Source organism: Raphanus sativus, chromosome 9 (assembly GCF_000801105.2).
Source record: "Raphanus sativus cultivar WK10039 chromosome 9, ASM80110v3, whole genome shotgun sequence".
In the NCBI taxonomy this organism is placed as follows: Eukaryota; Viridiplantae; Streptophyta; class Magnoliopsida; order Brassicales; family Brassicaceae; genus Raphanus; species Raphanus sativus.
Window position 1 is genome coordinate 7,839,195 of NC_079519.1, and position 22,290 is coordinate 7,861,484.

The 22,290-nt window shown below is 35.1% G+C and overlaps 5 protein-coding genes across 5 annotated transcripts in view; 2 read left to right on the forward strand and 3 right to left on the reverse strand.

Moving 5' to 3' along the window:
- The window catches only part of LOC108827009 (GPI-anchored protein LLG1), a 95,136-nt gene that overhangs the window by 19,125 nt on the left and 53,721 nt on the right, over window positions 1-22,290 (reverse strand). The window lies entirely within an intron of this gene.
- On the forward strand, window positions 208-2,677 carry LOC108823681 (THO complex subunit 3). The gene is made up of 11 exons (XM_018596944.2): window positions 208-341; window positions 436-531; window positions 634-763; window positions 981-1,072; window positions 1,153-1,224; window positions 1,410-1,467; window positions 1,586-1,703; window positions 1,810-1,896; window positions 2,005-2,083; window positions 2,155-2,290; window positions 2,387-2,677. The coding sequence occupies exons 1-11, from the start codon at window positions 279-281 to the stop codon at window positions 2,419-2,421; spliced, it is 966 nt and encodes a 321-aa protein (XP_018452446.1). The 5' UTR covers window positions 208-278; the 3' UTR covers window positions 2,422-2,677.
- On the reverse strand, window positions 2,655-3,792 carry LOC108827008 (uncharacterized). Its single transcript, XM_018600350.2, has 2 exons — window positions 2,931-3,792; window positions 2,655-2,856 (listed from the first exon to the last, which is right to left on the reverse strand). The coding sequence occupies exon 1, from the start codon at window positions 3,659-3,661 to the stop codon at window positions 2,969-2,971; it is 693 nt and encodes a 230-aa protein (XP_018455852.2). The 5' UTR covers window positions 3,662-3,792; the 3' UTR covers window positions 2,655-2,856; window positions 2,931-2,968.
- LOC108826510 (transcription factor MYB80) lies at window positions 6,389-8,116 on the reverse strand. The gene is made up of 3 exons (XM_018599885.2): window positions 7,822-8,116; window positions 7,492-7,621; window positions 6,389-7,153 (listed from the first exon to the last, which is right to left on the reverse strand). Exons 1-3 carry the CDS (start codon window positions 7,952-7,954, stop codon window positions 6,448-6,450), a joined length of 969 nt encoding a protein of 322 aa, XP_018455387.2. The 5' UTR covers window positions 7,955-8,116; the 3' UTR covers window positions 6,389-6,447.
- On the forward strand, window positions 9,145-9,981 carry LOC108824654 (uncharacterized). Its single transcript, XM_018598065.1, has one exon. It carries the CDS (start codon window positions 9,145-9,147, stop codon window positions 9,979-9,981), a length of 837 nt encoding a protein of 278 aa, XP_018453567.1.

The following is a 22,290-nucleotide window of genomic DNA, read 5'->3' on the forward strand; positions in this document are numbered from 1 at the left end:
AATACGATTTACTAAAATCGGGTACGATTTACTAAAATCGAATATGGTTTACTGAAATTTTGTATATTCTAAAAGTGAATCAACTACAGGGAATAATATTGGCGAAACTTAAAATCTCGGTACGGTTTATTAAAGTTCCGGTACGGTTACTAAAAATCCGGTATGATTTACTAAAACCCCGGTACGTTACTAAAGGCTGCGTTTAGGAAAGGGAAGCTCTCTGCTCAGAGGAGGATACATTGAGTGAGTCGGGAAGGAAGGTTGAGTGGAACAGGGAGATGGAGGAGACGATTCCTTTCAAGAATCTTCATAGCAGAGAGTATCAAGGTCACAAGAAGAAGGTCTTCTTCAAAAATTTTACAACTCTTCATCTACTTTTCTTTTTTGTAATTAAAAAACTTACGAACCCTAGCTCTCTTTTTTTTGGAATAAAAGGTACATTCGGTGGCTTGGAACTCTAATGGGACAAAGCTTGCTTCTGGTTCCGTTGACCAAACAGCTCGTGTTTGGACCATTGAACCTCACGGTCATGTAATTTTTTACCTTTGCCTTTGGTCTGCAAAGTTTGTGTCTTTATGATTTCAGTTATGAAAAAAGTAATGATTTTTATAAATGGGTGTGTGGTGGAAACAGAGTAAAATTAAGGACCTTGAGCTAAAGGGACATACTGATAGTGTGGATCAGCTATGCTGGGACCCTAAACATTCAGATCTTGTTGCTACTGCCTCTGGTGATAAGAGCGTTCGTCTCTGGGATGCTCGCAGTAAGTTCATTTACTCTCTCTCTCTCAATGGGCTATAGCTTTGTCTCTGAAAAAAGAATGTTACTAGGTTTAGAGATCTGTTTAGTTTCTAATAGATGAGCTTTGTGACATTCACAAGCTTTTGCCCTTTGAGTTATGCTGCGAGAAACTATTGATTGATGGTTAGGTATAAGTTTGTGTGTGTTATGAGAGATATGTCTTCTTTGGAGTTGTATAGGTGGAAAATGCACACAGCAGGCAGAACTTAGTGGGGAGAATATAAACATCACCTACAGACCTGACGGGACTCATATAGCTGTTGGTAATAGGGTATATTGTCTCCACCCTCATGTCTTTAGACTGTCATTGTTCCTTGCATTGCTTGATGGATCCCTTACTGGCCAATGTAGGACGATGAGCTTACCATTCTGGATGTCCGTAAGTTTAATAAATCCCTATACAAGCGCAAATTCTCATATGAGGTATAACCAAATCTCAGACTCTTTCTTTTTATTATGTTCTATTTCTACTAACTCATGCGATGAAATTCCACCAAACTTTCTTGTTCATCTAACAATCATCTTGGGTTGTCAAAGTTAATACATGCTTTACAAGTTGTACCATATATGTTGCTGTTCCCTTAGGTTCCGTCTTCTTGTTTAAACAGGTAAACGAGATTGCTTGGAACATGTCAGGAGATCTTTTCTTCTTGACTACTGGACTTGGTAAGGATTTAAATCTATTCATTCCTGCACAGGCTTCCTTCCCTAGCTTAGTTTTAATCTCTTCTTTGAGCTTGAGAAAAATGATGGGATGTTACTTTCCTATCTTCTTTCTGTTCAGGTACTGTTGAAGTTCTCTCATATCCACTTGAGAAAATGCAAAATGATCTAAAACCAGTTGACACACTCACTGCCCACACAGCCGGGTGCTACTGCATTGCAATTGATCCTAAAGGAAGGTAATATATGTTTTGCATTCATTGTCTTTACCCACTCAGACACAAATGATTATTATATGATTCTTGACTGGTTTGAATCCAATTCTTCCCTCCTTTACCTTGACAGATACTTTGCTGTTGGGAGTGCGGATTCCTTAGTCAGCCTTTGGGATATGTCAGACATGCTTTGTTTGAGAACATTTACAAAACTTGAGTGAGTCTCACAGCCTTTGGTAGTGTGTGTGTGTCCTTTTATTATTCAGATTAATAAGGTTTTTATCTCTGTCTCATGATAGTAGTAAATTATTGCTATTTGTCGCAGCTCGCCAGTCAGGACAATAAGCTTCAATCATTCAGGAGAATACATTGCTTCAGCCAGTGAGGATCTATTTATAGATATTGTAAGTTACTTTTCAGACTTAGACACTACTATGTATATAGTTTCTTACATGTATGACACTATTAAAAACAGGCAAACGTCCAAACTGGGCGGACGGTGCATCAAATTCCATGTAGAGCTGCCATGAATAGCGTGGAGTGGAATCCCAAATACAACTTACTTGCATATGCAGGTGATGACAAGAGTGCCAAGTATTATGGCGATGAAGGTACTCCAGCTACCTTCTGTGTTAGTAGCAACACAAACTCTTTTAAAGTGGCTGTAGAAAATGAACTGACAAGAAACTATTTGGGTGTTTTTGCAGGTGTTTTCCGAATATTTGGTTTTGATAGCTCGTAGGAACACAGTACACCACCGCATCTGGTTCCCAGATACAAGCAACTCTGCTCGGGCACTTGGTCGATTGGACAAAGTTTGTGTACTATTTATAAAACATGTGTTAACAGTATCAATATTTTTCACATGGAATGTTTTGCAGTTGTGATTTTATATATGAATCTGTCATTTTATTTGCTGCAAAAATGGGATCGTACTTCTACACAAGCTGTGCCTTTATTATTATAGAAAAAAAATAAAAGAAAAAAACTTTATAGAATTCTGATTTCCAAGTTACATATCTATCTAGCGTCAGACATATGACCTCTACTATGTCTGCTAAAAGTTACAAGTTGTTCTTGGACAACCAGTGATTTGACAGCAATTCTCCCAAGCTAAGATCTGACCAAAAGCTCCATCCCCACAGTGGAGGTGAGGTTGAAGAAAGAATGTAGAATCCTGAAAAAAATACAACACATTTATTACTGAGAGTCCAGATTTTTTTTGAGTACAAAAGCAGACGATTTGCTTACCGGAGAAACAAAAGAATGAAAATAACAGTTTTGTCTTATCAAAATCCGCAGAGGATGAACTTGGAGACAGGAAAGAAGAACCCTGCAAAGCAAAGAAGAACAATGGTGATCAAATACTGAGAGAACCAAGTAACAGGCTTCCACTTGATCTCAACGCTTGAGCTCTTCATCCTCTTCCCACTCATCGGCTCCTTGGACAGATCAAAGCTCGACCCTTTCATCCTCAGCTCCAACACACACCTCGTGAGCGTCCTGTTATCGTTCCTCTCCCTGTGAACTCCTCTGGAAACTTTCCAGAACAAGAACAGCTTAGCCTGAACCAGAAACACCAAAACCAGCGAGGTGGCTAGCGACAACGCAGAAGGTATCCACCACTTCTTGCAGACCGCATCAACTACGTCATCATCATCAGAGCAAGAAGAAGAGTAAAGGATCGTGAAGAAGAAGCCGTGGAATATGAGGAAGAAGCAGCAGAGCTGAAAGATCTCTCTTTTGATTGACTCGAGCCTTGATTCTTTGCGTAGGACGCGGCGGCAGAAGAGATCTTCTTCTCTTTGCCATAGCTTCAGAAGCAACAGATGGCCTGGAGACTCTGAGATCTCGGACAAGGGATGCTGCTGAATCGCCCTTAGTATTCCCGGATTTGGGACCGTGACCAACTGTTGCTGCTTCTCCTTGTGCTCTTCGTCTACAGGAATCTCGACTATATGAGAATCTTTAGTTCCGGCCATAGCAATCAAAAAGATTGATACTTTATGAGGAAACAAAGATCCAGAAATGGAAAGCAACGAGAGTTTATGAAAAAAGATTGAAATGAAGAAACAGAGATCGGAAACGGAATCTAAAAGAGTAAGAAGAAGATAGAGAGAGAGTTGATTTGTTTTTGTTTTGGTAAGTTTTCAGGTATTTAAATTGTTGTTCCTTAATAACGGCTATATGTACAACGGTCTGATCTTCTTCTTCTTCTTCTCTCTACGTTTTTGCGGTTACTGTTTCGATACTTTTTCCCACTGTAACGGCTATATTTTCTTTCCCACCGTTAATGACCAATACGTGGTGTTGACAAAAAAGATACCAAATGTGAGCCTTTAATGGGCCAAATGTTTTGCAATGTGCCTTTTAGTTTAAATCAGCCCAAACTCAATCATCAGGGGAATTAGTCTTTGCCCGATAATTGGTTCCCTATTTGTTGTCACTAAAAAGTAAAAACGGCTATGCTAACGTTTCGGAAATTCAGGTTTGAAACAATTACTTCCCCTATTTCACTTGACACTTCTTTTTGTTGCATGACAATTTTTCATGTATTTTAAAATTTTCAATGCAATTTATATTTTATTTAAGTTATATTAATTAAAAATTCTATTTATTTATTTCAAATATATTGTTTAAATAAATATATAAATGCATTTAATCATTTTATTAGATCGTGTAAAAAATTTCAAAATGACCATATTTTTATGAAGTAAATGGAGTATTGTTCAAGCATGAATCTTATACTAGATTTTGACCCGCGCTTCGAAAGCGCGGATATTATTTTTCATTTTTATGAAATATATTATTTGTTTGTAATTATTGAATGTATTTATCTTAGTAAAAAATTCTTTATAATAAATTCAACATATAAAATGTCTCTGGTAAACTATGTGTTTCTCTAGCTTTGTTTTATTCCCTTTCCAATCAACATATTTATTTGGTTTGTTGTTAAAATAAATGATTTTAGAACGCAATTGAGCAATACTTTTACATTGATATTTTATTTAAACAATATGACATATTTCTATATTAATTAAATATTTACATTGTAATTTAAATTTGTATACAGATCAACATATTTGTGTAGTTTGTTGTTAAAAGAAATGATTTTGAATCCAAATGTACAGTACTTTTATATTGATTTTTTTCAGTTCATATAATTTTTAATATATTTATTTCAACTGAACCAACTAATATTTTGTTAAATTGGCCCCTTAAATATATTTTTATAAATCGATATTTATTTTTCATAATTAGTGTTATATATTTTAGATGTATCATAATATAACTAACTATATTCAAAAGATCTGGACCGAATCAGGTTATATGACTATTTTTTTTACAAATATCCGAACCCATTTTAGATACATTGATTATTTAGATATTTTTAGGTTCCTATACATCAGAACCGAATTCATTCAGATCCAGAATGACCCAACTCAAAATACACACACAAGTTTATAATATTCAAGCGGAACTTGGTTTCAAAAAAAATACCCGAAAAGAAAAACATGTACCTAAATGGACAGATAATGTTCATGTCTAACTGATTTTATAAATTAATAAAAAACTCTTTTATGTGTTTGGCTAAATTTAATGAAATAGAAAGAATTTTTTATACATCGATATTTATTTTTCATAATTAGTGTTATATATTTTAGGTGTATCATAATATAAATAATGACATTAAAAAGACCTGAACCGAATAAAGTTATATGGCTATTTTTGTTACAAATATCCGGACCCGTTTTAGATAAATTGGTTATTTAGATATTTTTAGGTTCCTATACATCAGAACTAAATTCATCCAAATCCAGAATGACCCAACTCAGAATCCACACATAAGTTTATAATATTCAAATGGGACTTGATTTCAAAACAAAAAAATGATACCCGAAAGGAACAACATGTATCTAAATGGATAGATAATGTTCATGTTTAACTGATTTCATAAATTAATAAAAAAACACTTTCTATGTGTTTGGCTAAACTAAGTGAAATAGAAAAAAAAAATTTATCAAGTAAAATAATTACATGGAGTGAAAAATTAAGTGGCAATTATTTTGATTTAAGTTATTATTTTATTCACAAAACATATCTTTGAACTATGTTTTTGGGTACGTAATTTTCCATCGATTGAAACTAAAATAAAAATATTTTAGTAAAATAAACTAAACCAAACGTTTAATCATATGTAAAACCTAATTATTTAACATTTTTTATTTTATTTGTACAAAGTTAATATTGATTAATTAATTAATAAAAATATGCACTATTATTATTATGGTAATATAATTCATGATGTAAGTTATTATTAAAGTAATATAATTAATTAAATTGTTAAACTAACTGAAATATAGAAACACAATTAATAGATACTACTATTCATGTATCCAAACAAATTTTATTAAGCCTACTATTCAAGTTTCCAAACACTCCAATTTTTTTTAATCTTTCTATTCAAGTATCCAAACACTCCAATTTTGTACTTGAGTTTTAATAAGATAGATATACATTTTGGATGATTTGGTGGTCGGATTAAGACATATCAAACACTTCAATTTGAAAACCTTTTTGTTGGAAATATTAACAGTTTGAAAAGTAGATTCTCGAAGATGGAAATATTATGAAAGAAATTATGTATTTACAATTCTTCATTATTAGGTAATTCTTTAGAAAGCAAAAACTTATTCAATCTCGAAAACAGATAGCACCTAATCAATCATAACCAAATGTTAACTACCGATGTGATCCAAAATGAAAATCAAACCACATGATTAATGAGATCATCAGCTTGTAAATCCCACAAGACATTATCCACATTAAACACATGATGTTGATTTTGATCATGATGGCTTCTCATCATCAACATTCCATCTCCTCTTGGTCCTTGTGATCCGATCTCCTCTTGATCAACCACTTCTCCCTTCAGTTTCCTCCTCTCCTCCTCCTCCGCTGCCGCAGTGTCAGCCACTGCTGTACGTATTCCACCGTGACCCCTCCACGCCGCAACCGCAGGAGACGCCGGTCCATCATTTTTCTCTTCATTCCCAAACGATGACGAAGATGATCCGTAGGAGAATCCGTTTCCCATGTCCCATAGCTTCATTATCCCATTCCCATTCTCCAAACAATCTATTTTCATCTTACCAGCTTCGTTATCAACTGTTCGGTTAAAGTTGTTAGTGTTAGGGTTTGGGTTGGAGAAGTTGATTTGGTTTAGGTCAACACGTTTCTTGGTGAGCAAGTGAAGCATCTCGTCCTTGAAGCATCCGAGGGCAGCTTCAGCGAGGTGAGAGACCTGAGGAGGATTGAGTGTAGTGGTTATCTCTGCCATTAAATGCGAGAAAGGCTTGTGGGTCACGGGATCTATTCCCATTCCGGACAACTTCTTCTTCAGCTTTGTGTTCCAATAGTTTTTCACATCGTTGTCTGTTCGACCAGGAAGCTGTGCCGCAATCAACGACCACCTGGACCATATATGTCAAAAGTATGTTAAAATAAAGCTGATGTCTTTACACAGTTTCTTTTCCTCAAGAAACTTGCTAACTATTGCTCGTTGGAAAATAAAACCTAGACTTAGAGTTAGACCTGGTATATAAAGCAAGGTTATGTCTTATTCAGTTTCTTGTTTCCCAAGAAACTTATGGAAAATTCATATTATTTAAAAGTCCATAACAAAAGAAGGAAACCTGCCGTGTTTGAGTCCGTTTCTAGTTTTTTTTTTTGTATGTAAAGAAATGAATTCAAGAAAATAGAATGTATGAATATCCTAATGAGATATGGTAGATATATAAAGAAGCCATACCTGTTACCAAGAACAGAGTGAAACTTGACAATGATATGTTCTTCAGCCTCAGAAAATTGACCATGTTTCAGGTCAGGACGCAAATAGTTTGTCCACCGTAATCTACAACTCTTCCCACATCTCTGCAATCCTATAACAACCAGTTTTAACCGATCCATTAATATATGTTATTACAAACCACATTATTATACGTTAACAAACAATGCTTATTCGATATATATATATATATGTATATATAGCGATGAATGATCGTTTATCAGAGTATTACTACTTGACTAATTAAGAAGTAATCTTTAAATTTTAAAAATGTGTATTGTAAGTTAAATATACCAGCGTTTTTAGGGATGAGACGCCAATTACGAGTACCATGTTGAGCAATGTAAGAAGCCAGTTTGTTGTCTTCTTCAGGAGTCCATTGTCCTCTCTTCACATTCTCCTTTTCACAGCATGGAATCCTACCCATTCTTTTCGTTCTTTCTAGTTTTTTTTTTTTTTTTAAATCTCTCGATCGTATCTCTCTAGTTAATTTACTGATCACAAGAAAGAAAAGAAAAAAAAAGAGATAAATCAAAGATTGCCCAAAAAGAATTAAAACTGCCAAACTTTAATTCCTTTGTTTTCTTGTAATCGGGATTTTTAAATTGTAAAGGAAGAAAGAAAATGTATGCATATATATAATAATGAAAATGAAAATTTGAAACGATGAAATTAGGCATCAAATGTGCATGAATTGATATATAAAGAATTCAACGCTACAGAGCGTGTGATTCCCTTTGGCCGGTAGGTCACCCACTCTACGCTTGGTCAACTCCTTGTATATCCATTTTCCTCATTCTTTTTTTTTGTTTTTTTCATATCTTATTTATCGAATTTCACCCCAAAAAGATAAATTTCTTATAATGTTATCTATGGAAACTATAAGTTTTGGCGGTAGAAAGTTAGGGTTTTGAAACATAAATACAATTTAAGTAGGTTTATAATATATAATATATAATATATAATTATATATATATTATATAATTATGAGACTCAAGTTCTACTACAATACTTGTTTCCCTTTTTGTAAGAGAATGCCTTGGTGATGCACGGAGGAAATCTCGAGGGCGTGCGTGTGCATGTATGAGCATTCGTGGAAACACACAGATAGAATCTTAAAGACAAGTACCGTTTCCTTTTTGTCTCTTTGGCAGACGAACGTATTCCTTATGATTGAGACTTCTAGTCAGTTAGGAGTTAGGACCCCACATAAGTCAAGTTGTCTGTAATACATTTTAATCCAAAATTCACAAATATTATCCCCTTTTTTTCTGTGTCGAATCTTACATTTTAATTTGTTGAAACGATGCTCATTTTATGTAGTTCCATGTCTGAGATTAATATTTAACAAATTGGTTGGGGGAAATAAAATCTGAAAAATTTGATCGTTGATCTGATCATAACACTTGACGAAATGTTTGGAAGACCAAGAAACAATCCATAGGCAACAACAATCATTGATCTTATATATTTAGCATTTCCGATGCGAGTAATCTTGCTCGACGACTGCTAGTTTCGCAGTTCTTTTCCTTCAAAAGTTTGAGATTCCCAATATCGTTGGTTAATTTCAGTATGATGTGGAAGAAGATTTTGAAGTGCAGGGACCTTGCAAAAAGAATGTATAAAGTTGAAGTTAAAAATGGGAAGAAGACTTCTTTTTGGTTTGAGAACTGGTCATCAATGGGATGCTTGAAGGATATTTTGAGTGATGGTAGCCGGATTGATTTGGGGATCCTTTCTACTGCGACAGTTGAGGAGAGTTGGAGTCATAGGCGAAGATCTCACCGTGTACTGATTCTAAATAAAGTGGAAGATGAAATAGAGAGAAGTAGAAGAAGTAGAGTGAACGAAGAGGATGTTTCACTATGGATGAATGGGAAAAGTCAGAGTAAAAAGATCTTCTCCTCAAAGGAAACTTGGGAGTACATAAGAGTGAAACATCAGCTTTGTAACTGGCATCATGCAGTGTGGTTCAAGTATTCAACGCCAAAGTATTCATTCATTCTTTGGACGGCGATGAAAGGCAGACTTGCAACAGGAGAGCGGATGAGAAGTTGGAGTGGAAATACAAATGTGGCGTGTGTGCTTTGCAGTGAACCGTTGGAAACACTCGAACATCTTTTCTTCGAGTGTGACTACTCTAGTCTGATATGGGAAGCTCTTATGAAAGGTATATTGAAGGATCAGTTCACGGTGAAGTGGGGAGAGTTAATCAGAATGATGAGAGACTTGACACGAGGCAGATTGTATTTGTTCATCTTGAAGTATATGTTTCAGGCTGCTGTATACATGTTATGGAGGGAGCGTAATCGAAGAAGGCATGGGGAAGTGGGAGTCCCTGCTGCTCTTCTAGTGAAGCTACTTGATAAGAATATGAGGAACAAATTCACTTTGATTCAGAGGAAGGGAGATAGCGAGATAGGGAGAGGAATGCAGTACTGGTTTCAAAAATAGATGAGTAGTTTCAAAAAGTTTGGTTTCATATTTTGATCCCCATTTCTTGTATAGAAAGTTAAGAAAGGACAAACATAGTTTGTAATAAAGTTTTTTTTTCTTTTGAATTAAATTTAACATTCAATTCAAAAAAAAAAAAAAAATTTCAGTATGATTAGTCTACTAGTAAGCCTGAGAAATATAAGCATCCTCCGACTTGTTACGCAAGTAAAGACTCCCAGCATAACTTAACTCTCTCACTATCAAATCAACCATCATCTCAGCCACTCTGGTTCCAACACCAATCTCTCGTCCATAACAACACCAATTTCTCCATAGCAGTGTTCTCAAGTTAGATGGACTTGAGAGTTTTGTAGCATGGCTATATAGAAACGACAAGCTTATGAGAGAGTCTTGTAAACCCAAAATCCAAAAACGTTGTCCACAAGCCACAAGGCTTACGATTTGAACTGGACTGAAGTTACCAAACCAGATCTCAACAAAAAAAAAAAACAGAACACAGATGTAGCTATGAACCGATTTAGTACGAAACGATTGTAGACTCAAAAACATTAATACAACCACTCAGGATTCATCTGAAACTTTTGTTTGTTAATTGTTTCCGTACTTTATTTTTCCAAACCACAGATTGATAATACAACATAATTCACCAAGGATTCAAAACAAACTTAATATTATAATTATCACGTAATCAAAAGAATCGTTTTCTTTCTTTTAGTAAATGAAAAAAAAAAAGAGGAATGATTTTGATGAAGAGAGCTTAGCTGAAACTTGTCTTAGCAACTTGTGGAAGAGATTTGAGAAGAGAAGGTGATGGCCTTCGAAGAGTGTGATTGAGAAGCAACATCAAAGTGAGAAGTGTCAAAGCTCCTGCTTGGTGTGCACTCCCTAGTGAAACGGGTACATAACTCAGAAGAGTTGATACACCTAATGTCACCTGCAACAACAAAAACCTCATCAACTCGCTGATATGAGTATCTCTTTTATTTTTTGTTCTTGGCTCTTTTTGTCCATGCGTGGATTTTAACCAACAATTATAAAAACTAGAGGATTTACCGTGTCTATTATAATTTATGAAAATCTAATCTTATCGAATTTAAACACTAACTAAACTTTGATCCCAGCGCCCGTATGTATTTTTCAAAAATATATTATTGTTTGTTAATAGTTTATATGTACCATCATTTAAGTAATCATATAATTAATAATATTTTATATATATCATCATATAAATAGTCTTATATATTATATTTTATACTTAATTTGAAATATAAGAACTATAATTTAAGTTGGTGTTTGAAAACTTTGTATTTTATTTTTCTTATATATATTTTAATCATTTTTATAATGATTGTAAGAAGACATTTTAGAAAAAATCAATTTTTGAATATATGTATATTTTTGAATGAATTTTGATTTAAATAAATTTTAAATCATTATTTTGATTTGAAATATGTATATAAATTTTGAATTTTATGATTATTTTAGACAAAAAATATTTTTTTAGGTAATTAGATTGGACAATATTCATATATTTCAAAGCTGGCCCAAATAGATAGTTCTTCCAATTTTTCTTGATAACGTAAGTTCATTACTTTTCTTAATAGATTGTTATCAATATTTCCAAACAACATTATACTTCTTTTTTATACTAATATATATGTTTCCAAAAAATTATCAAATGTATCTAAGTCTTAATAATATAGATTTTCCTAAATATATATTGAAAATATTTTTTATAATGGTTATTGAAAACTATTTTAGTAAAAATAAATTTTTGTATATATGATTATTTTAGACAAAAAATATTTTTAGGTAATTAGATTGGATCATTTTCGTATATTTCAAAGCTGACCCAGATAGATAGTTTCATAATATAATGTATTTCCAATTTTTCTTGATAACATAAGTTAATTAATTTTTCTTAATATATTGTTATCAATATTTCCAAACAACATTATACTTCCTTTTATACTGATATATATATGTTTCCAAAAAATTCTCAAATGTATTTCAGTCTTAATAATATAGATTTTTCTTAAATATATATTGAAAATATTTTTTTATAATGGTTATCAAAAATTATTTTAGAAAAAATAATTATTCACCGAAATATGGCTACTGTGCAAAGGTTCAATATAAATACAATACCAACATAAAGCAATACATATTAGAGAAGAGTATGATTAGCTTTTCCTTTCTTATCTCTATCCGACTGTTCAGCAAAACCATATTTTAAATGTATTAGTGCCCCCTTACTAATCGAGCTCTGGTTTTGAACAATTTTTCTAACTCTTTTCACTCTGCTTTGCTTTTCCCCTTAGGCTGGATGAAAAAGCAGAAACACCTGAGATGAAATCAAAAAATATACCAATGGCAAGTTTTCTGATTTGTTGAAATGGTCAACCTCAGGGACCCTCTCCAAAAGTCTCGCCCATCCATTGCCACTCTGCCTTAGCTTCATCGCCTTTGCAATGGATTTTTGAAATTGCCTCTGATTTTTGTTTGGGAATCATAAATTTCAAAAGTCCCGGGCTCAGGAAATATGAGGAGCTAAGACACAGCCTGATACTTTTCCCCTGATTTTTGTTTGGAAATCACAATTTGTAGTAATTCAATACTCCCCGGAAATTGTAAGACTCATTACTCAATATTGATTCCAGAGTCTAAAAAGAATGTTGACTTGTATAATTTACGGTGTGAACAGCACAAAGGATTTACAACCTTTTCACAACAACACCTCACTTTCAGCCCCAAAACTACAATGTAAGAAGCACGTATAATATTTTATAACATCTAATTCTCTATCATATATATAGTAAATATATTCTTATACCTCCAAGATTATGCATTCACCTTACTCAACATGGAAGAATAATAGAAAAAGTGGTTGTGTTACAGAGTTCCAAAGAGACATTTCCACATTGGTTTTGTAAACCATTCATATATTGTACTGGTCATGGATTCTTCCTCTGTTGTCTGGCCACTACTGTTCCTCCTGTTTCAAGCTTAAAATTCTTCGGCTGTTATAAAGCAGAAATCAGTAAATTATCACTAATTGTTTCTTTTTAGGGATGATAAAATATAACGGTACCTGAAACGGACACGTTTGAGTTTCTGTAACACATCGGGCTAACGCTGTAAGATTGATGTAGACACCATGCTCATCTTGTTCAACCATTCCTTATCGTTTCGTGCTTCAATTGATGGTCCCATTGGAAACATCAGGAATTTGCACAATTTTGCTCGGTTACTTGACCTGTAAGATATTAAAAGGGTCAACAGGAAACAAATGACTAAGAGACGGAGGAGACTTTACAGTTCGAGAGGATCCAAATGGTAATCTTTCAGCCATATCTCCCAGCTGCATAATTTCATTGATGTTTATAATCCAGTCATAAGAAATATCTCGTCGCATTGACCATATTACTATCTTTCTACCAATAAAATTACTTGAGTGGTAAGTGACTGGAACACACTTCTTTTGCTGCCGTGCATCTTGTCGTTTGTTGGCTAGCGAATGGAACCGCTTCTTTCCAGCTCAACTTCTTGGAACTGGACCTTGCTTGTAAGAATGGTGTCCATAAGCTAACACCAGAGGAATATTTAACGACTTCTTTGCCAAGGGAGTCTTGTCACTTCATTGGACTCTGTAAATGTTACCCTTAGAGAGCATGAAAAAATAAATTGGAGTATGTATGGAGAATGCCAGAACTGTCATTATCTGTCCGTCACACACATGTAGAAGTTTTTCGCAATCTTATTCAGTTGCCCGGTACACCCTTCACCTACTTCACATCCTCTACTCATTGCAGAAAACCCTTAAACAGCCAAGTTCCATATATTTCAGTTTAGACACTCTCAATTGCAAACCATAAACATCCAAACCGAAATATATAGAGAAATAAATGAATCAATCACTGATAGATACTACAACAATGAAACTCTTTTTAGCAGCAATTCACCTTGGTCAATGAAATCTGGATTCGTAAAACTTTCTATATATATATGCTTTACGAACATCTTCAAATGAATTGCGACAGTCATGCAATGACAAAACAACATAGGTCCCATGAAAGCAAGATTAAAGATTTAAATATCACAATTAGCTTCAAACTTTTGGAATGAGTGGAACCTGAACCTATATCTCTGAACCACAACTGGTTTGTCTTGAAGGCTCTGAGAGGAAAAAAAAAACTGTCAGTGAAACAGATGGTAAAGTTGTGATCAGATGTATTTGCTTTTGTTGCGAAGAAATTAATGAGCCTATATATAGATTATTCCACGGTTGAGATTCCCTTGGTATCGTGCAACCCAACCCGATTTGATAAGATGAATCCCTGAATAACTGGTAGCTTGTGTTCAATTTTATTAGTGAGAAGGATTGAACCTGACAAAGAGAACTAATTGTTGTAGATAATCGTTTATACCTACCTGTTCATCAATCATACTCAGCTCCAAATCAATTAAACTTCACACTCTTGCTGTGTTTCTTGCTTGTCAAAAATATATTAAACGGAAACGGACCTCCAGTTCAGCTAAGCCTGCGCATACATAGTTAAAAATTGAGCAACATGATCAATCCCGGTAGATTTCACCGACAATAGACGGAAGAGCTTATATGTATTTAAAACACAGCAAACATCGACTATTTTGAAACGATAAGTATATGAAATTCCTTCATCATCATCTTCTACACGACCAAGACAATTGATAAATGAAGCTAACTGTAATCGTCACAGAATCAAAATCAAGTCACAGAATCAGCCACAAACAGATGTATATTCAACGGAAAACTAAATGAAAAGATCAGACAATACTCCTGCTACCTCACTTGCAAGATATTTTCTCTGGCCCTGTAAAAGTCGTAGCCATCATTTTTTTTTGTGGCCGAAAGAGGTGATTTCTAGAAAATTTGATAATTGAAAATCTGAAATGAAATTTATGGAAAAAGAAGAAGGCAGATGAAAAGAAAAGTATGAAAACAGATGAAAATTATTAGTTTTAGAGCCTGTAATCGTCTGTTTTGGAGGAGGAAGGGCAAACGCTTGCTGAGTAATTGATAATTATCAATCCACAACGACGATAGACAAGTGAAAGTATCGTAAGGAAAAAAAATTGAGCTTATGGATTAACACAAAATAACAGGTCATACCACATAAGTCCGTGAAAATTATGTGTTAACTAAATGAGGAGATGACGTGGCAAAAAAACAATCTCTTATTGGTCCACCAAAAGTCTCAACTGATGAGATAGAAACAACATTCAAACCCTTTTCGTCGTCTTTGTTGACGAAGACAGAACAATCATCGTGCCTCTTTCTAATCCTCTGGATCACTTCATGATCGTATTTGGGGTACACTAGGTTCACCTTGACTTCTCTTTTTACACCATGATCATATCGAGGGGGACAGTTCTTCCACATCCTTCATAAAATTAAAAACAGAGGAATGAATAGCCGAAACCCTAAACAAGAACTCTTAATCAAACACTTTATTCAAATCCAAAACCCAAAAATTAGAAAGATTAAAAACAGAGGAATCACTAGCAGAAACCCTAAATTCAAAACTCTTGATCAAACACTTTATTCAGATCCAAAACCCAAAATTAGAAAGATTAATTCCCCCCCAAAGAAAAACTCTAGGGTAAGAAAGATACCTGATTTAGAATCGATAGAAGATGGTTCGGAGAAAGAGAAGTTGATGAAAAACCCTAAATTTGGAAGATTCTTGCTGATGATGAAAAGAGGGAAGAGAAACGTTGGGTGAATTTGAAAGATGAAATAGAGCCGTTTATGGAGCGTCGTTAATTATAAAGATGATGCAGAGCTGTGATTAAGTAATTATTTGAAAAAAGAAAAGCATACAAAACCAAACCGGAAATAAATTTGTCGGTTAAGATAAATTGTATTTCTAAACCGGCAATTTAAATTGTAAGATAAATTGTAATTCCTAACCGAATCAAACCGGAAATAAATTTGTCGGTTAAGATAAATTGTCTTCCAAACCGGCAATTTAAAATTGTAAGATAAATTGTAATTCCTAACCGAGAAGAGATGTAAACCGAATCAAAACCGGCAATTAAAATTCTCGGTTAAGTTTAATTCGAATTCCGAACCAGAGACAAGAAACAATTGAAACGCAAATCATATCTTACTGAATTGACCGATTTTGGAAGTGAACTAAAATCAAAATGTCGAAACCAAACCTCGGGATGATACCTGATTCCACCTTTCATAGGACCTCTTGCATTGTCGTGTTGGACTAGACTCTGAACCCAACAAACGATGCTAGCGTTCCATCGGTATGGTACCACTCCACCTGCAAATTTTTTGATAACCGGTCGATTCATTGGTTTGTTCGGGCTTATTATGATTCAGTATCAAATCAGTGATCTCCGGCGAAGGGACTTAGTTTTCCGACAAGAACTTTTAGGCTAGTTTCAGACCCAACAAGAAAAGAATCGAACTTTGGAAATGAAAAATGGGTGAAATTGATGAAAAAACGAACCTTGATCTCTCTGAAGGGGATGAGAAGAGACTTATCCGGCTTAAAATCCAAACCCAGAAGCCTTGACGCAAGTTTGAAGTTTCTGTTTGTTGCTACTAAAGCATTCATGTCTTCTTTTTTTTTTCTATGTTTAGTCTTGATGAAGAGGGAGTTAACCAGCAAGACAAGACTTCCAGAGTAATCAGCAATGCCTCCCATTACATCAAGTCTACCAGGTGCTCTTGCCACAACAATATCCTCCTGAATAGTCATAAACAAACTTCATTCTTGTTCCTCAAACACACACAAACGTTGAATCAAAGATAAATGGAGAACAAACCTCCCAGTTGAAGAGTGCTGCTGCTGCTAAATGCTCCCTTTCTTGATGATGGCCTCCTATTTTAGCTAACGTCGCCAAACTATCCAAGAAACTGATTGTATCTATAAGGCCAAGGTGATCTCCATGAAGAATTTCAAAGCCTTCTACAAACCTGTTAAATAAAAAGCACGTAAGAGGTGAAGACAAAAGATCCTAACTGAAAGATTCAAAGTCTACACTAAAACACACTTGGAGGAGTTCTGAGTCTGATCAACCAGAGTGGTCCCAGATTCGTCTCCAGCGACTTGATACCATTCTGGAACTGAAAGATCTCTCTCCTGGAGCTCTCTGTAGCTGGAAGCCTAGTATTATTACATCCTGGAGTCTCCTCACCCCGCTAAGCTACATTATCAATGTGTTCCATCAGGTAAGTAAGTACCACTAGATTTGACATTACAAATGAATGGAAATAACTATCTTAATCTCTCAACATGTTCTTGCTTGTATTACTCACATTGAGCTTAGAACGTTTCTTTCCCATTGCTGTGTCCTGCAGTATTTTAGCTGCCACCTGGATTCAGAAACGAGCTAGAGTGATTACATCATCAACAAGGGGAAGTTTTCATGTACTATGAAGAGTTTTGCACATTGTACCTCGCCACCATCAATGCCACAGTAGTAGCATGGTTTCAATGTAACAGCACGCTCGAGATAAGGAGCCCAACATCCAGCATGAAGATCTCTTCTGATCATTTCAACTCCTCCTTGGTAATACTTTCATACAGATGTATATTCAACGGAAAACAGATGCATATTTCAACGGAAAACTAAATGAAAAGATCAGACAATACTCCTACCTCACTTGCAAGATATTTTCTCTGGCCCTGTAAAAGTCGTAGCCATCGTTTTTTTTGTGGCCGAAAGAGGTGATTTCTAGAAAATTTGATAACTGGAAATCTGAAATGAAATTTATGGAGAAGGAGGAGGGCAGATGAAAAGAAAAGTATGAAAATAGATGAAAATCATTAGTTTTAGAGCCTGTAATCGTCTGTTTTGGAAGAGGAAGGGCAAACGCTTGCTGAGTAATTGATAATTATCAATCGACAACGACGATAGACAAGTGAAAGCATCGCAAGGAAAAAGAATTGGACTTATGGGTTAACACAAAATAACAGGTCATACCACATAAGTCCGTGAAAATTATGTGTTAACTAAATGAGGAGATGACGTGGCAAAATAACAATCTCTTATTAGTCCACCAAAAGTCTCAACTGATGAGATAGAAACAACATTCAAATCCTTTTCGTCGTCTTTGTTGACGAAGACAGAACAATTCGTGCCTCTTTCTAATCCTCTGGATCACTTCATGATCGTATTTGGGGTACACTAGGTTCACCTTGACTTCTCTTTTTACACCATAATCATATCGAGGGGGACAGTTCTTCCACATCCTTCATAAAATTAAAAACAGAGGAATGAATAGCCGAAACCCTAAACAAGAACTCTTAATCAAACACTTTATTCAAATCCAAAACCCAAAAATTAGAAAGATTAAAAACAGAGGAACCACTAGCAGAAACCCTAAATTCAAAACTCTTGATCAAACACTTTATTCAGATCCAAAACCTAAAATTAGAAAGATTAATTCCCCCCCAAAGAAAAACCCTAGGGTAAGAAAGATACCTGATTTAGAATCGATAGAAGATGGTTCGGAGAAAGAGAAGTTGATGAAAAACCCTAAATTTGGAAGATTCTTGCTGATGATGAAAAGAGGGAAGAGAAACGTTGGGTGAATTTGAAAGATGAAATAGAGCCGTTTATGGAGCGTCGTCAATTATAAAGATGATGCAGAGCTGTGATTAAGTAATTATTTGAAAAAAGAAAAGCATACAAAACCAAACCGGAAATAAATTTGTCGGTTAAGATAAATTGTATTTCAAAACCGGCAATTTAAATTTTAAGATAAATTGTAATTCCTAACCGAATCAAACCGGAAATAAATTTGTCGGTTAAGATAAATTGTCTTCTAACCCGACAATTTAAAATTGTAAGATAAATTGTAATTCCTAACCGAGAAGAGATGTAAACCGAATCAAAACCGGCAATTAAAATTCTCGGTTAAGTTTAATTCGAATTCCAAACCAGAGACAAGAAACAATTGAAACGCAAATCATATCTTACTGAATTGACCGATTTTGGAAGTGAACTAAAATCAAAATGTCGAAACCAAACCTCGGGATGATACCTGATTCCACCTTTCATAGGACCTCTTGCATTGTCGTGTTGGACTAGACTCTGAACCCAACAAACGATGCTAGCGTTCCATCGGTATGGTACCACTCCACCTGCAAATTTTTTGATAACCGGTCGATTCATTGGTTTGTTCCGGCTTATTATGATTCAGTATCAAATCAGTGATCTCCGGCGAAGGGACTTAGTTTTCCGACAAGAACTTTTAGGCTAGTTTCAGACCCAACAAGAAAAGAATCGAACTTTGGAAATGAAAAATGGGTGAAATTGATGAAAAAACGAACCTTGATCTCTCTGAAGGGGATGAGAAGAGACTTATCCGGCTTAAAATCCAAACCCAGAAGCCTTGACGCAAGTTTGAAGTTTCTGTTTGTTGCTACTAAAGCATTCATGTCTTCTTTTTTTCTTTCTATGTTTAGTCTTGATGAAGAGGGAGTTAACCAGCAAGACAAGACTTCCAGAGTAATCAGCAATGCCTCCCATTACATCAAGTCTACCAGGTGCTCTTGCCACAACAATATCCTCCTGAATAGTCATAAACAAACTTCATTCTTGTTCCTCAAACACACACAAACGTTGAATCAAAGATAAATGGAGAACAAACCTCCCAGTTGAAGAGTGCTGCTGCTGCTAAATGCTCCCTTTCTTGATGATGGCCTCCTATTTTAGCTAATGTCGCCAAACTATCCAAGAAACTGATTGTATCTATAAGGCCAAGGTGATCTCCATGAAGAATTTCAAAGCCTTTTACAAACCTGTTAAATAAAAAGTACGTAAGAGGTAAAGACAAAAGATCCTAACTGAAAGATTCAAAGTCTACACTAAAACACACTTGGAGGAGTTCTGAGTCTGATCAACCAGAGTGGTCTCAGATTCGTCTCCAGCGACTTGATACCATTCTGGAACTGAAAGATCTCTCCCTGGAGCTCTCTGTAGCTGGAAGCCTAGTATTATTGCATCCTGGAGTCTCCTCACCCCGCTAAGCTACATTATCAATGTGTTCCATCAGGTAAGTAAATACCACTAGATTTTACATTACAAATGAATGGAAATAACTATCTTAATCTCTCAACATGTTCTTGCTTGTATTACTCACATTGAGCTTAGAACGTTTCTTCCCCATTGCTGTGTCCTGCAGTATTTTAGCTGCCACATGGATTCAAAAACGAGCTGGAGTGATTACATCATCAACAAGGGGAAGTTTTCATGTACTATGAAGAGTTTTGCACATTGTACTTCGCCACCATCAATGCCACCATCGTTGCATGGTTTCAATGTAACAGCACACTCGAGATAAGGAGCCCAACATCCAGCAAGAAGATCTCTTCTGATCATTTCAACTCCTCCTTGGTAATACTTTCATACAAATGTATATTCAACGGAAAACAGATGTATATTTCAACGGAAAACTAAATGAAAAGATCAGACAATACTCCTACCTCACTTGCAAGATATTTTCTCTGGCCCTGTAAAAGTCGTAGCCATCGTTTTTTTTGTGGCCGAAAGAGGTGATTTCTAGAAAATTTATAATTGGAAATTTGAAATGAAATTTATGGAGAAGGAGGAGGGCAGATGAAAAAAAAAGTATGAAAACATATGAAGATCATTAGTTTTAGAGCCTGTAATCGTCTGTTTTGGAGGAGGAAGGGCAAATGCTTGCTGAGTAATTGATAATTATCAATCGACAACGACGATAGACAAGTGAAAGCATCACAAGGAAAAAGAATTGAGCTTATGGGTTAACACAAAATAACATGTCATACCACATAAGTCCGTGAAAATTATGTGTTAACTAAATGAGGAGATGACGTGGCAAAATAACAATCTCTTATTGGTCCACCAAAAGTCTCAACTATGAGATAGAAACAACATTCAAACCCTTTTCGTCGTCTTTGTTGACGAAGACAGAACAATCATCGTGCCTCTTTCTAATCCTCTCGATCACTTCATGATCGTATTTGGGGTACACTAGGTTCACCTTGACTTCTCTTTTTACACCATGATCATATCGAGGGGGACAGTTCTTTCACATCCTTCATAAAATTAAAAACAGAGGAATGAATAGCCGAAACCCTAAACAAGAACTCTTAATAAAACACTTTAGTCAAATCCAAAACCCAAAAATTAGAAAGATTAAAAACAGAGGAATCACTAGCAGAAACCCTAAATTCAAAACTCTTGATCAAACACTTTATTCAGATCCAAAACCCAAAATTAGAAAGATTAATTCCCCCCCAAAGAAAAACCCTAGGGTAAGAAAGATACCTGATTTAGAATCGATAGAAGATGGTTCGGAGAAAGAGAAGTTGATGAAAAACCCTAAATTTGGAAGATTCTTGCTGATGATGAAAAGAGGGAAGAGAAACGTTGGGTGAATTTGAAAGATGAAATAGAGCCGTTTATGGAGCGTCGTCAATTATGAAGATGATGCAGAGCTGTGATTATGTAATTATTTGAAAAAAGAAAAGCATACAAAACCAAACCGGAAATAAATTTGTCGGTTAAGATAAATTGTATTTCCAAACCGGCAATTTAAATTGTAAGATAAATTGTAATTCCTAACCGAATCAAACCGGAAATAAATTTGTCGGTTAAGATAAATTGTCTTCCAAACCGGCAATTTAAAATTGTAAGATAAATTGTAATTCCTAACCGAGAAGAGATGTAAACCGAATCAAAACCGGCAATTAAAATTCTCGGTTAAGTTTAATTTGAATTCCGAACCAGAGACAAGAAACAATTGAAACGCAAATCATATCTTACTGAATTGACCGATTTTGGAAGTGAACTAAAATCAAAATGTCGAAACCAAACCTCGGGATGATACCTGATTCCACCTTTCATAGGACCTCTTGCATTGTCGTGTTGGACTAGACTCTGAACCCAACAAACGATGCTAGCGTTCCATCGGTATGGTACCACTCCACCTGGAATTTTTTTGATACCCGGTCGATTCATTGGTTTGTTCCGGCTTATTATGATTCAGTATCAAATCAGTGATCTCCGGCGAAGGGACTTAGTTTTCCGACAAGAACTTTTAGGCTAGTTTCAGACCCAACAAGAAAAGAATCGAATTTTGGAAATGAAAAATGGGTGAAATTGATGAAAAAACGAACCTTGATCTCTCTGAAGGGGATGAGAAGAGATTTCTCAGGCTTAAAATCCAAACCCAGAAGCCTTGACGCAAGTTTGAAGTTTCTGTTTGTTGCTACTAAAGCATTCATGTCTTCTTTTTTTTCTTTCTATGTTTAG